This window comes from Staurois parvus, unplaced genomic scaffold (genome assembly GCF_062004578.1).
Source record: "Staurois parvus isolate SC_StPar_1 unplaced genomic scaffold, SC_StPar_1.0 ptg002110l, whole genome shotgun sequence".
NCBI classification, from domain to species: Eukaryota; Metazoa; Chordata; class Amphibia; order Anura; family Ranidae; genus Staurois; species Staurois parvus.
This window is the reverse complement of record NW_028319906.1, coordinates 77836-95406: the sequence shown is the minus strand read 5'-3', so window position 1 is coordinate 95406 and position 17571 is coordinate 77836. Positions and strand designations below refer to the sequence as shown.

Genomic DNA, 17571 nt, shown 5'->3' with positions numbered 1-17571 from the left:
CATCCAAAGCAGCCTAGAGAGATGCCTACAATCCATATGAGCATGTGGGAGCGCAACAAACTTAGTAAGGCGGCCATATGGAAAAGCAATTACACAGCTAAGCCGAACTGTTTTGAAATGATATGGAAAAAGCACAGTTTTTGCAATAATATATTGTTACATTCAGTTGTTCACTTTAGCGATCTGCAGTCACGTACAGCAACCCTACAGAAGACAACAGTGGTCTGAGCATATTCAACCAAATATGAGCGTCTGGTCCAGTCACAAAATCACAATGTTCCTTCTGATGTCATATTAAAGTACCAATAAATGTAAAGCAAACCTGTTCTTTGTCCATTTAGGCCAAAGCAGAATTTACTAAAATTTTAGCCCCTGAAGAATGCTTGAAATAAGGTTCAGGCTCTTGAGGAACCTCTGCTAAAAAAGGTTCTACTTACATCTTATGTGATTTATTATTAAGCCGAAGAAAATTTTAATTAAAAGAATGGTGTGTGACCCAGGGGCAGACTGACAACTCATGGGGCCCCCGGGCAATAGGGGATCATGGGGCCCCTGTGTCCTTGCCCAAACTCAAAAAAGCCTATGAAAAGGGTACCAGGGGCATCGCATGGGGCCCCCTACTGACCCCGGGCCCTCGGGCAGTGCCCGAGTTTCCGAATGGTCAGTCCACCCCTGGGTGTGTCTTTTGTTTTTTCATTCCTAGCACAGAGATATTGTTACCAACCCACTACAAAACTGTTACCGACCCCCTTGAAAACCGTGGCATCCTCTAAGTCAGGGGTGTCAAACTGGTGGCCTTCCAGCTGTTGCAGAGCTACAAGTCTCATCATGCCTCTGCCTTTAGGAGTCATGCTTGTAGCTGTCAATCTTGCAATGCCTCATGGGACTTGTAGTTTGACAACAGCTGGAGGGCCACCAGTCTGACACCTGTGCTAAGTGGTCAGTGTAGAAATGACCCCTTAAGCCAGCCATAGATGGAACAATTTTCTTTCCTGCAACCCGTGGAAAATCGCTCGATCTCCCCATCAACACAGTCAGTGTTGATGGGGGAATCTCTCCCCCAGAGCTTTTGTGTTCTATAACAGCCACCAGCAATATCGTATGCCTGCAGGCATCAACAGGGAGGCTCTTTCTGTCCATACATCATACATCAGCATCAGAGGTTGGTCATCAGCTCTGAGGAAAGGGATTCGTCCCCGAAACGCGTCAGCCATTTGACAGCACTGACAGTGAGAACACCTTGCCCGCCGTTGTGGCCATTGTCATTTTTCTATGCTTTTTAGATACATGCTTCGTCTGTGAGTATGTTTTTATTATTTCATTCCTACAATAAACCTTGGATAATGCACTAGGTGTGTGCGCCACCTGTTTTCTCTCTAGCCACCAGCAATAATCGCATGTAAAATCCGACAGACTGGTTGTACCCAAGTTGATCGGTCGATCAACGTGGGTACATTCAGCCGGCCAATACATGGTTCATATCTCATCCAGTCCCTGCTGAACCAGCCACGATTCGACCTTTCTATGGCTGGCTTTTCATTAGTGTTTAATGTAATACTGCCCCCTTGCATTATTGGTTAGCATAGGTAGGAGATCAATCCACCATTGGTCACTGCTCAAAGAACCCCTAGCAAACTCAGGAGGAACCCGTGGATTTCACTGAACCCTGGTTGAGAAACATTGGGTTAAAGCATCAGGTTTAGACTCCCCCAAGGTAGACAGTAAAAATTAAAATGCCCTCTAAAATGTGTAGCTAAGGTAGAAGTACGACATTCATATTTGCCACCACACCACGTGGATTTCACTGAACCCTGGTTGAGAAACATTGGGTTAAAGCATCAGGTTTAGACTCCCCCAAGGTAGACAGTAAAAATTAAAATGCCCTCTAAAATGTGTAGCTAAGGTAGAAGTACGACATTCATATTTGCCACCACACCACGGATCATCAATGTCGTTCGAAAAGCTTTTTTTTTATTGAAGAATGATCACATCACAAAATAGGAAGGTGCAACGTTTCGGAGTCGGCCAGGACCCCTTCATCAGGCATGTCTGACAAAGGGGTCATGCGCAGATCCAAAACGGTGCATCAACTTGGGTACATTCAGCCTGCCAATACATGGTTCATATCTCGTCCAGTCCCTGCTGAACCAGCCACGATTCGACCTTTCTATGGCTGGCTTTACGTTAGTGTTTAATGTAATACTGCCCCCTTGCATTATTGGTTAGCATAGGTAGGAGATCAATCCACCATTGGTCACTGCTCAAAGAACCCCTAGCAAACTCAGGAGGAACCCATGGATTTCACTGAACCCTGGTTGAGAAACATTGGGTTAAAGCATCAGGTTTAGACTCCACCAAGGCAGACAGTAAAAATTGTAATGTCCTCTAACATGTGTAGCTAAGGTAGAAGTACGACATTCATATTTGCCACCACACCACGGATCATCAATGTCGTTTGAAAAGCTTTTCAGATGACATTGATGACCTGTCATGTGCTGGCAAATATGAACATTAATCTGTGATTGTTCCAGTTTCCCCAGCTAGATGTTGCTACAGCACCCGCTACAACTGATGCAGGAACGTGTGCAATGGTAATATTGACGTTAAGGTAGAAGTGACCCCTTATATTGGTGTTTAATGGAAAATTGACCATTTGCATTGGTGGTCAACATAGGTAGGAGATCAATCCACCACTGGTCATTGTCCAAAGAGTCCCTAGCAAACTCGTGAGGATCCCCAGGATTTTACGGATCCCTGGTTGAGAAACCTCGATCTAAAGTACCAGGTTTAAACTCCCTCATAACAGAAAGTAAAAACTACGGTGTCCACTAACATTTGTGGTCACTTTATAAGTGACCTCTTATATGAAATGGAAAATTACCCTCTTGCATCGGTGCTCAGGATAGCTAGATCAATCCCCCACTGGTCATTGCTCAAGGAGTCCCTGAAAAACTCGGGAGGATCCCTAGCATTTCACGGATCTCTGGTTGAGAAACCTCGATCTAAAGTATTAGGTTTAAACTTCCCCATATCAGAAAGTAAAGACTGTGGTGTCCTCTATTTCTGGTCAGTGTAGAAGTGACCCCTTTTGCCTTGGTGGTCAGGATAGGTAGTGTCAGGACTCCAGGTATGACCAGAGATGTGTGGACTGACACAGGGAAAAGCAGGCTTCAGGTATAGTATAAAACAATACAATTTATTAAAGACTAAACAATACATAAACACAGTGCAAGGATAAACATAAACACAGTGCAAACAAACCAAACCTCCAACAGATAACAATATGTACAACACCAAACGTAGTTGGGCAGGCCGGGTCGGTAACAAACGGGCAGACAAGGTACAAGAAGCAGACAGGAGAGTGGTCAGGATAGCCGAGGTCGGTACAGGCAGAGTTCGTGTAGAGTCAGGATCAAAGCAGGCAGGATCAGGATACAGGGGCCAAGGGAAACAATACACCAAGGCACTGACTGCATGCCTGGCCATTCCTTAAATACACCTCCTGCAATCAGCCTCAGGTGATGGCTTGATTGCAGGAGTGAGCTTCTGGCTGCTAAGAGCACCCGCTGGCCAGCCCTGGTACTGCAGCCCACACGGCAGGTGAGTCCCACCACCAGTGGTGAGTCCATTCCTGACAGGTAGGAGATCAAACCACCATTGTTCACTACTCATGGAACCTTTAACAACCTCAAGAGAAACCTCAAGTTTTCACAGACCTTGTTGAGAAACATTGGGCTGCTCAAGGAATCCCTAGCACCCTCAGGAGGAATCCTAGGATTTCACTGATCCTTGGTTGAGAAACACTGGGCTAAAGTATCAGGCTTACACTTCCCCAAGGCGGGCAGTAAAAATTGTGGTGTCTTCTAACATTTATGATCAGTGTAGAAGTGACTCTGTACATTGATGGTCAGTGGAAACTTGCCCTCTAGCACTAATGGTCAGCATAGGTAGTAGATCAACCCACTGTTTCTCGCTGCTAAAGGATCCCCTGGCAAACTCCGGGGTCACCATGGTTGGGAAATTCTGGGCTAAAATATTAGGTTTAGACTCAATGCCCAGCTGTCAAGTCACTTCCCCAAGTTTTAGGTATAGAGTAAGTGTTCTACAGGTGTAAATACAGAGTTGGCAGGTTGTTGGGTACGTTAAGTCTGGAGAAATAGGTAATACATTGAGGCTCAGAAGTTCTGGGTCATATCTTGCACCAGGACCCAGTTCTATCACTCTACACTACGGGCCTCAGTAAGCTTTTAATGCAAACCCAGGACTTGTGTAGTATTTTATAGTCAAGTGTGCATCTCCTAAAAGACCAACCTACCTAAATGTGATATTTCAATTATAGGTGGAGTTTGGTAGGTCACTCTGGCTTCTTACAATTTCAGTAACTCAGTGATGTATTTAGGTTTCATGCTGCCCTAGGCAACAAAAAAATTGGCTCCCCTTCCCATGGAGAGACCCTGACACCGACCAACACCCCTTCTCCCCCACAAAGAGAGCCTTACATTGACCAACAACACCCCAGCCCCCCAGCCCGAGAGAGCCTTCCACTATCACTGCCCACCATACACTGGCAACCCCCCGCCTCAGCAAAACATAAGACACTCATCTTCACAGCTCCGGACATCCCCAAGAACAAGGGTCTGCGTACACCATCAAGCAGCACGCAGCCACCCTGAAAAATGCTGCTGCTCCCTGAAAAATGCCGCCCTAGGCAAATGCCTTGTTTGCCTTGTAGTAAATACACCCCTGCCTGCAGTAACTATTGAAGTGATACAAGAGTTCCTGATCCTGCCCACCTAATTTGGGGGTTTTACATACTTCTGCCCACCTTAAAATAGGCCCTTAAATGTCAGACTTGCAGACCTGGAAATGTAACTATAGTAATAGGTCAAATTCTGAGAAACATAGGGGAAGATTTACTAAAACTGGGGAGTGCAAAATCTGGTGCAACCAATCAGTTTCCGGGTTTTAGCCCGGGTTCACACTTGTGTGGTGCGGCATATCACATGTGATTCGCACAAGAACCGCACTGCATTCCTGTGCAAATCACATGCGAATTCTGTGCGGAGTGATTGGAGCCGTACATTTTGTATGGCTCAAATCGCACCGCATCCACACCAAAAAGGTGCAGGATTCTTTTTTGGGTCCGCACTAGAATCGGATCGCATAAGTATTCACGCCTATGCAATCCAATTCTGCACATCGCACCACGTTTTGCGGACCGATTTCTGGGTGTTGTTAACATACACACCCACAGCGGTTCGCATGAACGGGGTGCAATTCTGATGCGGTGCACAGAAAACGCTGCAAATTCCGCACCGCATCAGAGTGAACCCGGGCTTAATGTGAAATCTTAATTAAATAAGCTGAAGTTAAAAGCTGATTGACAACCATGCACAGCTGCACCAGAATCTGAGAGCACCAGTTTTAGTAAATCCACCCCATAATCAACTGCTAATGGTTTAAATCTCCAGTGTGTACCAAAAGCTATAAGGCTGGCCATACATTATACAATTTTCTAGAGAATTTTGCTTTAGATTGACCAAAAACCATATAATAGGAGGTCAAACGGGGTCATGGGTTCGATTCCTGACCATGGCGCCTCCTGCATGGAGTTTGCATGTTCTCCCTGTGCTTGCATGGGTTTCCTCCGGGTACTCCGGTTTCCTCCCACACTCCAAAGACATGCTGGTAAGTTAATTGGATCCTGTCTAAATTGGCCCTAATATGTGTATGTATGAATGTGAGTTAGGGACCTTAGATTGTACACCCCTTGAGGGTTAGGGACTGATGTGAATGTACAATATATATGTAAAGCGCTGCGTAAATTGGTGGCGATATATAAGTACCTGAAATACATAAATAAACCTAAACAACACTTTCAATTGTATCTAATTAGGCGGGCCCTTGCACTACATAGTTGAAGGTAAATCGAAAGGAAATTGGACAAAAAATTGTAAGAAAATTGTATAGCATCCACTCCCTCATCATATCACGACTCGATTACTGCAACTCCCTCCTCACCGGCCTGCCTCGCCGCTGGCTATCCCCGCTTCAGTCCATCCTGAATACGGCTGCCAGACTCATTCACCTTTCCAACCGCTCCATCTCCGCCACCCCCCTCTGCCAATCCCTCCACTGGCTTCCGATTGCACAATGGATCAAATTCAAAATCCTAACACTGACGTACAAAGCTGTCCACCATACTGCCCCGAACTACATCACTGACCTAATATCCAAGTACCGCCCAGCATGCACACTCCGCTCCTCACAAGACCTCCTTCTCTCTAGTTCCCTGGTCTCCTCCTCCCATGCCCGCCTCCAGGACTTCTCCAGGGTGTCACCCATCCTCTGGAACTCCCTGCCCCAAAAATGGACAAAAACACGTTTTTCAGCTACAAAACTCCTCTAGAAACCCACTAGTTCTGGGGGTTTTTTCAGCCAAAGAACGTCCCAGCCAAAAAACGTTGATTCCAGTCTATGTGTGTATGCACACCTAGGAGAACATGCTGAGGGGGTTTACTGGCTGTAGAAACAAAAAGCCAAAAAGAGCCGCTTTAAAAACGTCCCGTGTGCATGAGGACTAATATCAGCTTTGGGTAGACTGACCCTTTAACCACTTGGTGTCCTTAGGCGTTTAAAACGTCCTGCACTTCAAGTGGTTAGAGCGGGCTCATGGTTGCAGCTGCAGCATGGCTATTAATGAATGTATTTAAATGAAACCTTTGTGATCCAAGCAGAGCTTTAAATTGCTCTAAAATGCTGCAGATGCATCTTCCTCTATGCCATATTTTATGACAATGTGCAGCACAGGTCAACGTGCGCCATTTTTACGAACAAGAGAAAAAAGGACAGCGATGCCATCAGCTGCCATTAAAAAAATTACAAAATTCAGATCTCCCCAAACCCTATGACACAGTTATTTCCCAGTATGAAAAAATTGTTTAAAGCTGCAAAATATACTAGTAGCACATTTTTTTTCTCTGTAAGGGCTCATGTACACTGCAGCTGATAAACTCACGTTTAGGAACTGTTCTGCGTTTTTTTCAGCAGCCCCTGAACTCTCCCTAATGTTTTCCTATGTCCGTGTACACATCGTCGTTTACAGGCAGTTTAGTTTACAGACGTTTTTTTGAATGTAGAAAACGTGCGTTCAGCAGTTGATTTTATCAGCGTTTCAAGCGTAAAATGCGGCTAAACGTGGCAAATCACGTTTATAAGCGTTTGCGTCTGACATTTTTTTTAACTCTTCCAGTTCCCGATGCTGTCCAGAGCCTTTTTTCATCATGAAAAATGCATGCAAAGCATTTTCAAGGTACTCAGATGGACAAAACACTGAACACAGGATGTTCCTACCAAGCTTGTCACACATTGTAATGACCAATTCACACCTCAGACCTCTCCCACCCTTTGAAACAAAAGATATGGTAATGACCATTCACATGTCAGACCTCTCCCACCCTTGGAAACAAAAGATATGTTAATGACCATTCACACCTCAGACCTCTCCCATCCTTGGAAACAAAAGATATGTTAATGACCATTCACACCTCAGACCTCTCCCACCCTTGGAAACAAAAGATATGTTAATGACCATTCACACCTCAGACCTCTCCCACCCTTGGAAACAAAAGATATGTTAATGACCATTCACACCTCAGATTCCTCATGAAGACCCCCTGCCAGGTGGCCTTAATGACCCCCTCCACCAGACACCTTTCCCACCCTTGGAAACAAAAGAAATGTTAATGATCAACTCACACCTAAGCTAATCTCAACACATACTGCTGTCTCTGCTTCTACTCTCTGTATTTCTCTGAAATAGTTAATAATTTACCACTTTCCAGTGCTTTCTGGGCATTTGGGAGGGTCTCCTGTGCTTATCTTTAAAAAACGCTTCTAAACACACATAAACGCATTATGCAAACGCAGCTAAACAGACGTTTTTTAACCTACGTTTTCCAGCAGTCAGTTTCCATCGTTCAGAAGTGTCCCGTGCACACGGAGACTAAGTAGAATGTACCCACATTGAGGATATCTGGCCTCTTGTATAGAAAGTGCCTGAAGAAAAGCTCCCCAATTAACCAATCAGCTTCTCTGTTACATTTTGCAACATGAAATAACAGCATCACAGCTGAAAGTTGATTAACAGATATTTAATTGTTAAGATCTAATAAAAAAAAAAAAGTTCAAATGACCTGAACTAGGTTTGAGTTAACTAATGACAACTGGCCCTGTTGGTTTATTGCTTTATAACTTGAGTTTTTGATTTTGTTTTTGTGTTTTTTTTGGAGTGGGGGGGGGGGTGACCAAACCTTCAACAACACTCCGTTTCATTTGTACTTCCCAAAATCATTATACAATAGTAACAATTTCAACCATTTGCTGTAAAAAAAAAGGATTAAATGCATTTGAAAAGACAACAGTATTATAAATGTCAAGGTATAAAAAAAAATAAAACATTTAAAATAGATCTATACCCAATCACTAAAATCTAATCTAAAGTAAACTTAAACATATGAATGTCATTCCAGAAGTTGTTTTTAGTCCTTTTTGCTTTTGAAAATGTGATGAACTTACTACCAGGTGATCATGTAATCAGGGCTTGAAAAAGCCACTCGCCCGCTCGCCAAATGCGAGGAGAAATTCCTCTGTGACAAGCGGCTGCGAGCGGTGAGCACAGATGAAGCATGGAGCGAATTTGTGAAGCCGAGTTCCGGTTTACAACTTCCGGTTTACAACTTCCGGTTTCCGGCTTCTGCGGCACCGCCGCTGAGGGCACTGTGCAGGAGAGGTCCGCTCTCCTCCGTTGAGAAGAGACACCCTCTCCACCGCTGCGGGGGACTCGGGGGGACAGTAAGTACTGTATACAACATGTCCTATCACTATAATGGAGTACAGGGGAGCTGGGATATACATTACTGTGTACAGTTTTATATTTTGGACTATTTATTCTAAAGAAAAATGTAATTTCATAAACTTTAAGGGGGCGTGGTTGGGGGGGCTGGGTGGGGTTTGGGGCGGACCGGGGGTGGAGTTTGGGGCAGACCTGGGCAAGGTTGGGTGGGGCAACTGGTGGAGAGTAAGTTTTGTGGCCGGCTAGTTGGTCTGGACTCGAAATTTTAACCCCTGATGTAATGAAGGACCTTGTTCAGAAACTTGCTGCTATAGGGTGAAAATTTCATGGAGTTATGGTTTTAAAACCACTTCAGGTCCCTATCAGATCCATATGACTTGGGCCAGGGTGCTTTGTATGGTTTGGTCTCGCTAAACACAAATGGCCTGCTGGTATTTCACTTTATAAGGTGACTTTTGGCAACACAGTGGCATAGTGGTTAGAACTTCTGCCTTGCAGCAATGGGGTCCTCCTTGGCTTGAGCCAGGACACTATCTGCATGGAGTTTACATGCTGTACCTGTGCTTCAGTGGGTTTCCTCCCACACTCCAAATACATGCTTGTAGGATAACTGAATCCTAAAGAAAGTGTGCAACCCCCTATGGAATATCCTAGTAACACTTTGTTGAGTGGCTAACGATGCTCTGGTATATTTTTTTTAGGCATGGAGCCACAGAAATGTAAGGTTTCATAAAACATTTAACAGGTTAACATACAAATTCCCTGTAGATATCCAGTAAAAGCATGTGCAAACCACGACCAATTGGGAGGCTGGCCTATGAAAGACTTAGGGTCAAACAAGGTGACTCACGGTGGGACCATTCAGTATAGAGTGGGCTCAACAAGGTAACCTGGGGTGAAACTGCATTATAGAGCGGGCTGAACAAGGTAACCCGTGTTGGGACTGTTCAGTATAGAGCAGGCTGGACAAGGTGAGCCATGGTTGGACTGTCTAGTAAACGGAGGGCTGAACAAGGAGAGTCATCATTTTACCATCCAGTGTACAGAGAACTGAACAAGGCAACGTATGCTGGAATTGTCCAGTTTAGAGAGAGCCAAACAAGTGGACTCATAATGGGACCATCCAGTATAGGGACAACTGCTCTCCATAAAGTATTCCTCATGGCCATAGACAAGACAGCTGCCCTTGTGGTGGATAAGAGTTCATATCAGGCAATGGTGGTACTGTATAGTAGAAAGAGGGCTGAACAAGTTGATTCATTTTGGGACTGTCCAGTATGAAGAGGCCTGCTCTCCATAAAGAGTCCACCATGGCCATATAAGGGTCGTCCATGTGATACATAAAAGTTCATATCAACCAGTGGTGGGACCATTCAGTACAGCGAGGGCTGAAAGAGGTGACCCATGGTGGGACTGTCTTGTATAGGGAAGGATGAGAAAGTTGACTCACAGTGGGGCTGTCCAGTACAGAGAGGCTTGCTCTACATGAAACAGCAACCATGGCCATATACATGTTGTCCACATGATATATAGGAGTTCAAATCAGCCAGTGCTGGGACCATTCAGCATAGCAAGGGCTGAAAGAGGTGACCCATGGTAGGTCTTCACAGTATAGGGAAGGTTGAATAACCACATGGTTACCCCCGTGTAGAGAGGATTGAACAAGATGACCCATTGTTGACATGTCCAGCATAGAGAGGGCTGAACAAGGTGGCCCATGGTGGGACAAATAAGTATAGAGAAGCCTGCACATGGACAAAACAGTTGGCCATGTAGGTGGATAAGGGTTCATATCAACCAGTAGAAGGAGAGCTAAACAATGTGACCCACATTGGGACAGTCCAGTCTAGAAAGGCCTCCTCTACATAAAACATGAATAGTGGCCATAAACAAGACAACTACCCATGTGGTGGATAAGGCTAACTTCACACTTCAGCAGGTTTGCGGGTCACGTTTTTGTAGGTCATTTGAATAGGCTACTGTGCCTCCGCTTCCTACAAAAAAAGGTGCCTGCAGCATTTTCAAGATGAGTCCACAGGGAAATCATATGGTGCTTTTGCACCATGTGATTTGCCTGCGTTTCCCACACCTGAAAACATGCTGTGGGTTGAAATGTGTGAAGGGTGCCCTTAAGATTGAATGGCAGCCCCGCATTTCTCTACAGAGCAGGGTGCGGGAACAACTGCAATTCCTGTACCCACAATCACCCGCAACAGTGTGAACCAAGGCTTAGAGTTCATATCAACCAGTATAGAGAGGGCTAAACAAGGTGACCCACAGTGGGACCATCCAGTATAGAGAAAGCTAAACAAGGTGACCCATGGTTGAGCTTTCCAGCATAGAGAGGACTGAACAGGATGGCCCATGATTGACCTGTCCAGCATAGAAAGGGTTGAACAAGGTGTCCCTTGGTTGACCTGTCCAGCATAGAGGGGGCTGAAGAAAGTAACCCACTGTGGGACTGTCCAGCATAGGGAGGGATGAACAAGGTGACCCATGGTTGACCTACCCAGCATAGAGAGGGCTGAACAAGGTGAACCACTGTGAGACTGTCCAATTTAGAGAGGGTTGAATAAGGTGACCCATGGTTGACCTGTCAAGCATAGAGAGGGCTGAACAAGGTGCCCTACAGTAGGACCGTCCAGTGTAGAGAGGGTTGAACAAGGTGGCGCATGGTTGACCTGTCCAGCATAGAGGGGGCTGAAGGAGATGACCCACGATGGGACATTTCCAGAGTAGAGAGGGTTGAACAAGGTGACCCATGGTTGACCAGTCCAGCACAGAGGGGGCTGAAGAAGGTGACCTATGGTGGGATAGTCTAGTATAGAGAGGCCTGTTTTCTATAAAATATTTACCATGTTCATAGACACAACAGTTGACCATGTGGTGGGTAAACGTTCATATCAATCAGTATAGGGAGGGCTAAACAAGGTGACTTATGGTGATATAGTCCAGTCTTGAAAGGCCTGCTCTGCATGCAATAATCACCATGGCCATAGACAAGACAACTGCCCATGTGGTGGATAACTGATCATATCAACCAGAAAAGAGAGGGCTCAACAAGGTAACCCATGGTGGGACTGTGCAGTACATATAGGGTTAAATAAGGTGACCAGTGGTTGACCTGTCCAACACAGAGAGGACTGCACAAGGTGAACTATGGTTGACCTGTTCAGCATAGACAGGACTGAACAAGGAAACCCATAGTGAGACTGTTCAGTCTCGAAAGTCCTGATCTTCATGAAATTTCCAACATGGCCATAGACATGGCAAATGCCCATGTGGAGGATAAGAGTGCACATCAATTGTTGTGACGGTTTCAAATCATCTTGTATAGGGAGGGCTAAACAAGGTGGGACCATCCAGGACTGAACAAGTTGACCCATGATTGACTTGTCCAACATAGAGAGGACAGAACAAGATGACCAATGGAGGACCTGTCCGGCATACAGAGGTCTGGACAAGGTGACCAAGGTGGGACTGTCTAGTGCAGAGAGTGCTGAACAAGGTGACCCATGGTTGATCTGTCCAGGATAGAGGAGATTAAACAAGGTGACCCACAGTTGGACTGTCCAGGGTACATAGGGTTGAACAAGGTGATTCATGGTTGACCTGTCCAGAATAGACAGGGTTGAACAAGGTGACCCATGGTTGACTTTTCCAGTATAGACAGGGCTGAACAAGGTGATCCATGGTTGACCTGTCCATCACAGAGTGGCTGAACAAGTTGACCCATGGTTGACCTGTCCAGCATAGAGAGGGTTGAACAAGGTGACCTGTGGTAAGCCGATCCAGTATGGAGAGGGCTGAACAAGGTGACCTACGGTGGAACTGTTCAATTTAGAGTTGGATGGACAAGTTGACCCATGATTGACCTGTCCAGCATAAAGAGGACTGAACAAGGGGACCGTCCAGAGTAGAGAGGGTTGAACATATAGACGCGTCCAACATAAAGAGGTCTGAACAAGGTGACCCATGGTGGGAATGTCTAGTGTAGAGATGGTTGAAAAAGGTGATCGATGGTTGACCTGTCCAGCATAGAGAGGGCTGAATAAGGTGACCTGTGGTGAGCCCGTCCAGTATGGAGAGAGCGGAATGAGGTGACCTACGGTGGGACTATCTAGTGTAGAATTGGTTGGTCAAGTTGACCCATGATTGACTTGTCCAGCATAAAGAGGACTGAACAAGGGAACCATCCAGCATAGAGAGGGTTGAACAAGTTGACCTGCCCAGCATAGAGAGGTCTGAACAAGGTCATGGTGGGATTGTCTAATGTAGAGATGGTTGAACAAAGTGATTCATGGTTGACCTGTCCAGCAAAGAGAAGTCTGAACAAGGTGATTCATGGTGAAACTGTCTTGTGTAGAGATAGTTGAACATGGTTGACCTGTCCAGAATAGAGAGGGCTGAACCAGGTGACCTGTGGTGAGCCCGACCAGTATGGAGAGGGCTGAACAAGGTGACTTACGGTGGGACTGTCCAGTGTAGAGCTGGTTGGTCAAGTTGACCCATGATTGACCTGTCCAGCAAAAGAGGACTGAGCAAGGGAACCATCCAGCATACAGAGGGTTGAACAAGCTGACCTGACCAGCATAGAGAGGTCTGAACAAGGTCATGGTGGGACTGTCAAGTGTAGAGATGGTTGAACAAAGTGATCTATGGTTGACCTGTCCAGCAGAGAGAAGTCTGAACAAGGTGACCCATGCTGGAACTGTCTAGTGTAGACATAGTTGAACAAGGTGATCCATGGTTGACCTGTCCATCATAGAAAGGTCTAAGCAATGTGATCCACAGTGGACAAGGCGACCCGTGGTTGACCTGTCCAGTATAGAGAGGGCCGAACAAGGTGACCCATGGTGGAACTGTCTAGTGTAGACATAGTTGAACAAGGTGATCCATGGTTGACCTGTCCATCATAGAAAGGTCTAAGCAATGTGATCCATGGTGGACAAGGCAACCCATGGTTGACCTGTCCAGTATAGAGAGGACTGAACAAGGTGACCATTTGGTGGAACTGTCTAGTGTAGACATAGTTGAACAAGGTGATCCATGGTTGACCTGTCCATCATAAAAAGGTCTAAGCAATGTGATCCACGGTGGACAACGCAACCCATGGTTGACCTGTCCAGTATAGAGAGGGCTGAACAAGGTGACCCATAGTGGAACTGTCTAGTGTAGACATAGTTGAACAAGGTGATCCATGGTTGACCTGTCCATCATAGAAAGGTCTAAGCAATGTGATCCACGGTGGACAAGGCGACCCATGGTTGACCTGTCCAGTATAGAGAGGGCTGAACAAGGTGACCCATAGTGGAACTGTCTAGTGTAGACATAGTTGAACAAGGTGATCCATGGTTGACCTGTTCATCATAGAAAGGTCTAAGCAATGTGATCCACGGTGGACAACGCAACCCATGGTTGACCTGTCCACTATAGAGAGGGCTGAACAAGGTGACCATTTGGTGGAACTGTCTAGTGTAGACATAGTTGAACAAGGTGATCCATGCTTGACCTGTCCATCATAGAGAGGTCTAAGCAATGTGATCCACGGTGGACAAGGCGACCCATGGTTGACCTGTCCAGTATAGGGAGGGCTGAACAAGGTGACCCATAGTGGATCTGTCTAGTGTAGACATAGTTGAACAAGGTGATCCATGGTTGACCTGTCCATCATAGAAAGGTCTAAGCAATGTGATCCACAGTGGACAAGGCAACCCATGGCTGACCTGTCCAGTATAGAGAGGGCTGAACAAGGTGACCCATAGTGGAACTGTCTAGTGTAGACATAGTTGAACAAGGTGATCCATGGTTGACCTGTCCATCATAGAAAGGTCTAAGCAATGTGATCCACAGTGGACAAGGCAATCCATGGTTGACCTGTCCAGTATAGAGAGGGCCGAACAAGGTGACCCATGGTGAAACTGTCCAGTATAGAAAGAGCTGAACAAGGTGACCCATGGTGGAACTGTCTAGTGTAGACATAGTTGAACAAGGTGATCCATGGTTGACCAGTCCATCATAGAGCGGTCTAAGCAATGTGATCCACGGTGGACAAGGCAACGTATGGTTGACCTGTCCATTATAGAGAGGGCTGAACAAGGTGACCCATAGTGGAACTGTCTAGTGTAGACATAGTTGAACAAGGTGATCCATGGTTGACCTGTCCATCATACAAAGGTCTAAGCAATGTGATCCACGGTGGACAACGCAACCCATGGTTGACCTGTCCAGTATAGAGAGGGCTGAACAAGGTGACCCATGGTGGAACTGTCTAGTGTAGACATAGTTGAACAAGGCGACCCATGGTTGACCTGTCCATCATAGAAAGGTCTAAGCAATGTGATCCATGTGGACAACGCAACGTATGGTTGACCTGTCCAGTATAGAGAGGGCTGAACAAGGTGACCTATGGTGGAACTGTCTAGTGTAGACATAGTTGAACAAGGTGATCCATGGTTGACCTGTCCATCATAGAAAGGTCTAAGCAATGTGATCTATGTGGACAACGCAACGTATGGTTGACCTGTCCAGTATAGAGAGGGCTGAACAAGGTGACCCATGGTGGAACTGTCTAGTGTAGACATAGTTGAACAAGGTGATCCATGGTTGACCTGTCCATCATAGAAAGGTCTAAGCAATGTGATCCACGGTGGACAACGCAACCCATGGTTGACCTGCCCAGTATAGAGAGAGCTGAACAAGGTGACCCACGGTGATCCGGTCCAGTATAGAAAGGCCTGCTCTCCATGAAACATCCACCATGACCATAGACAAGACAGCTGCCCATGTGGTGGAGAAGAGTTCACCTCCACCGTCGTGACGTAAACGCAGTATCACCAATCGGCGTTGAAAAAAGTAGTAAAATGCAGATATTCCGGGAAATCTGCAATATGAAGGGCTACATGGCTACACATCGGATTGCTGCAGGGCACAGGGGGCTGATCATTCGGAGGATGCTCATGTAACAAAGCACATGGGGGTATGCTGATGGGGCGCACATAGACGGTCGCGTTGTAGAATTGGGGTGTGCAGAGAAGGAGAACAAAAGGGATGGGATTAGTCAGGCTGAGCCGGGGCTGGGATGCGGTGCGGGGAGGATGCTGTGGTCCAGCTCGGGGGAGGAGGAGGATGCTGCTGCCGCTGGGACACGTACCCGCTGCCGTCATGAAATCCGTGACATCCCGCCGGCCGCCGGCCCGTCCGATCACTCGGCTCTCTGCGCCATCTTCCCGCTGATCCCCGGGGTCCGGGCATGTGCCGGCCCAGGCTGCTCGCTCCCGACCGACGGCCATCCCACAACGGGGGAAGAGATTGCACGGGGACGCGCAGCCCGAGTGCGGGAGCGCGCCTGTGCAGGCAGGGATGTGGGGAAGGGAGGGGGCTGCTAGTGACTTGTTGGTGATGGAGCATAGCCTTCATCAGCGGAGGGGAACATGACCCAAAACCGGCCGACAATTGGATACAGGCACACAGATACAATGTTTCCAAGTACTGTGATAGTGATCTTTGCATTAAAGGGGTAGTCCACCTTTTTACAAAAAAAAAAATAATAATGCCCCCCATATTGATTGATGGAAAAATGTGCATTCATTATACCTTCCTCAGTAGAGATGGACATGTCCCGAAACTGTCCGACAATTGGATACAGGCACAAAAATACAATATTTCAAATAATGTCATTTCTACTTTGCATTAAAAGGATAGTCCACCTATTGCCCAAAAAATAATCAATGCCCCCGTACTGATTGATAAAAAAGAAATATGCATTGATTATACCTTCATCAGAAGAGGTGGACATGTCCCAAAACTGTCCGACAATTAGACATAGCCACAAAAATAGAATATTTCAAAGTAGTGTGATATTGATCTTTGCATTAAAGGGATAGTCCACCTTTCGCCAAAAAAAATAATGCCCCCATATTGATTTTTAAAAAATGTGCATTGATTATACCTTCCTCAATAGAGATGGACATGTCCCAAAACTGTCCAACAACTGGATACAGGCACAAACATACAATATTTCAAATAATGTCATTTCTACTTTGCATTAAAAGGATAGTCCACCTTTTGCCCAAAAAATAATCAATGCCCCCCGTTACCATACTGATTGATAAAAAAGAAATATGCATTGATTATACCTTCATCAGAAGAGGTGGATATGTCCCAAAACTGTCCGACAATTGGACATAGCCACAAAAATAGAATATTTCAAAGTAGTGTGATATTGATCTTTGCATTAAAGGGATAGTCCACCTTTTAAAAAAAAATAATAATTCCCCTATATTGATTGAAGATAAAATGCGCACTCATTATACCTTCATCAGTAAAGATGGACATGTCCCAAAACTGTCCGACAATTGGACATAGGTGCAAAAATACAATGTTTCAAAGTAGTGTGATATTGATCTTTGCATTAAAGGGATAGTCCACCTTTTGAAAAAAGAAAAATAATGCCCCCATATTGATTGCTGAAATATGCGCATTCAGTATACCTTCATCAGTAAAGATGAACATGTCCAAAAACTGTCCGACAATTGGATAAAGGCACAAAAATACAATATTTCAAATAATGTAATTTCTACTTTGCATTAAAGGGATAGTCCACCTTTAAAACAAAAAGAAATAATGCCTCCATATTGATTGATGAAATATGCGCATTCAATATACCTTCATCAGTAAAGATGGACATGTCCCAAAACTGTCCGACAATTGGACAT

General features: G+C 45.6%; 1 protein-coding gene across 3 annotated transcripts in view; it reads right to left on the bottom strand.

The window, feature by feature from the left end:
- Positions 1-16177, bottom strand: part of PAK5 (p21 (RAC1) activated kinase 5) — a 211932-nt gene extending 195755 nt beyond the window's left edge. For all 3 annotated transcript variants that reach the window (XM_089664941.1, XM_089664942.1, XM_089664943.1), the window contains exon 1: positions 16008-16177. In XM_089664941.1, coding sequence (XP_089521067.1) covers positions 16008-16146 — 139 coding nt within the window. In that variant the 5' untranslated portion in view covers positions 16147-16177. The remainder of the gene's footprint in view (positions 1-16007) is intronic.
- Between the last annotated feature and the right edge of the window lie 1394 nt (positions 16178-17571).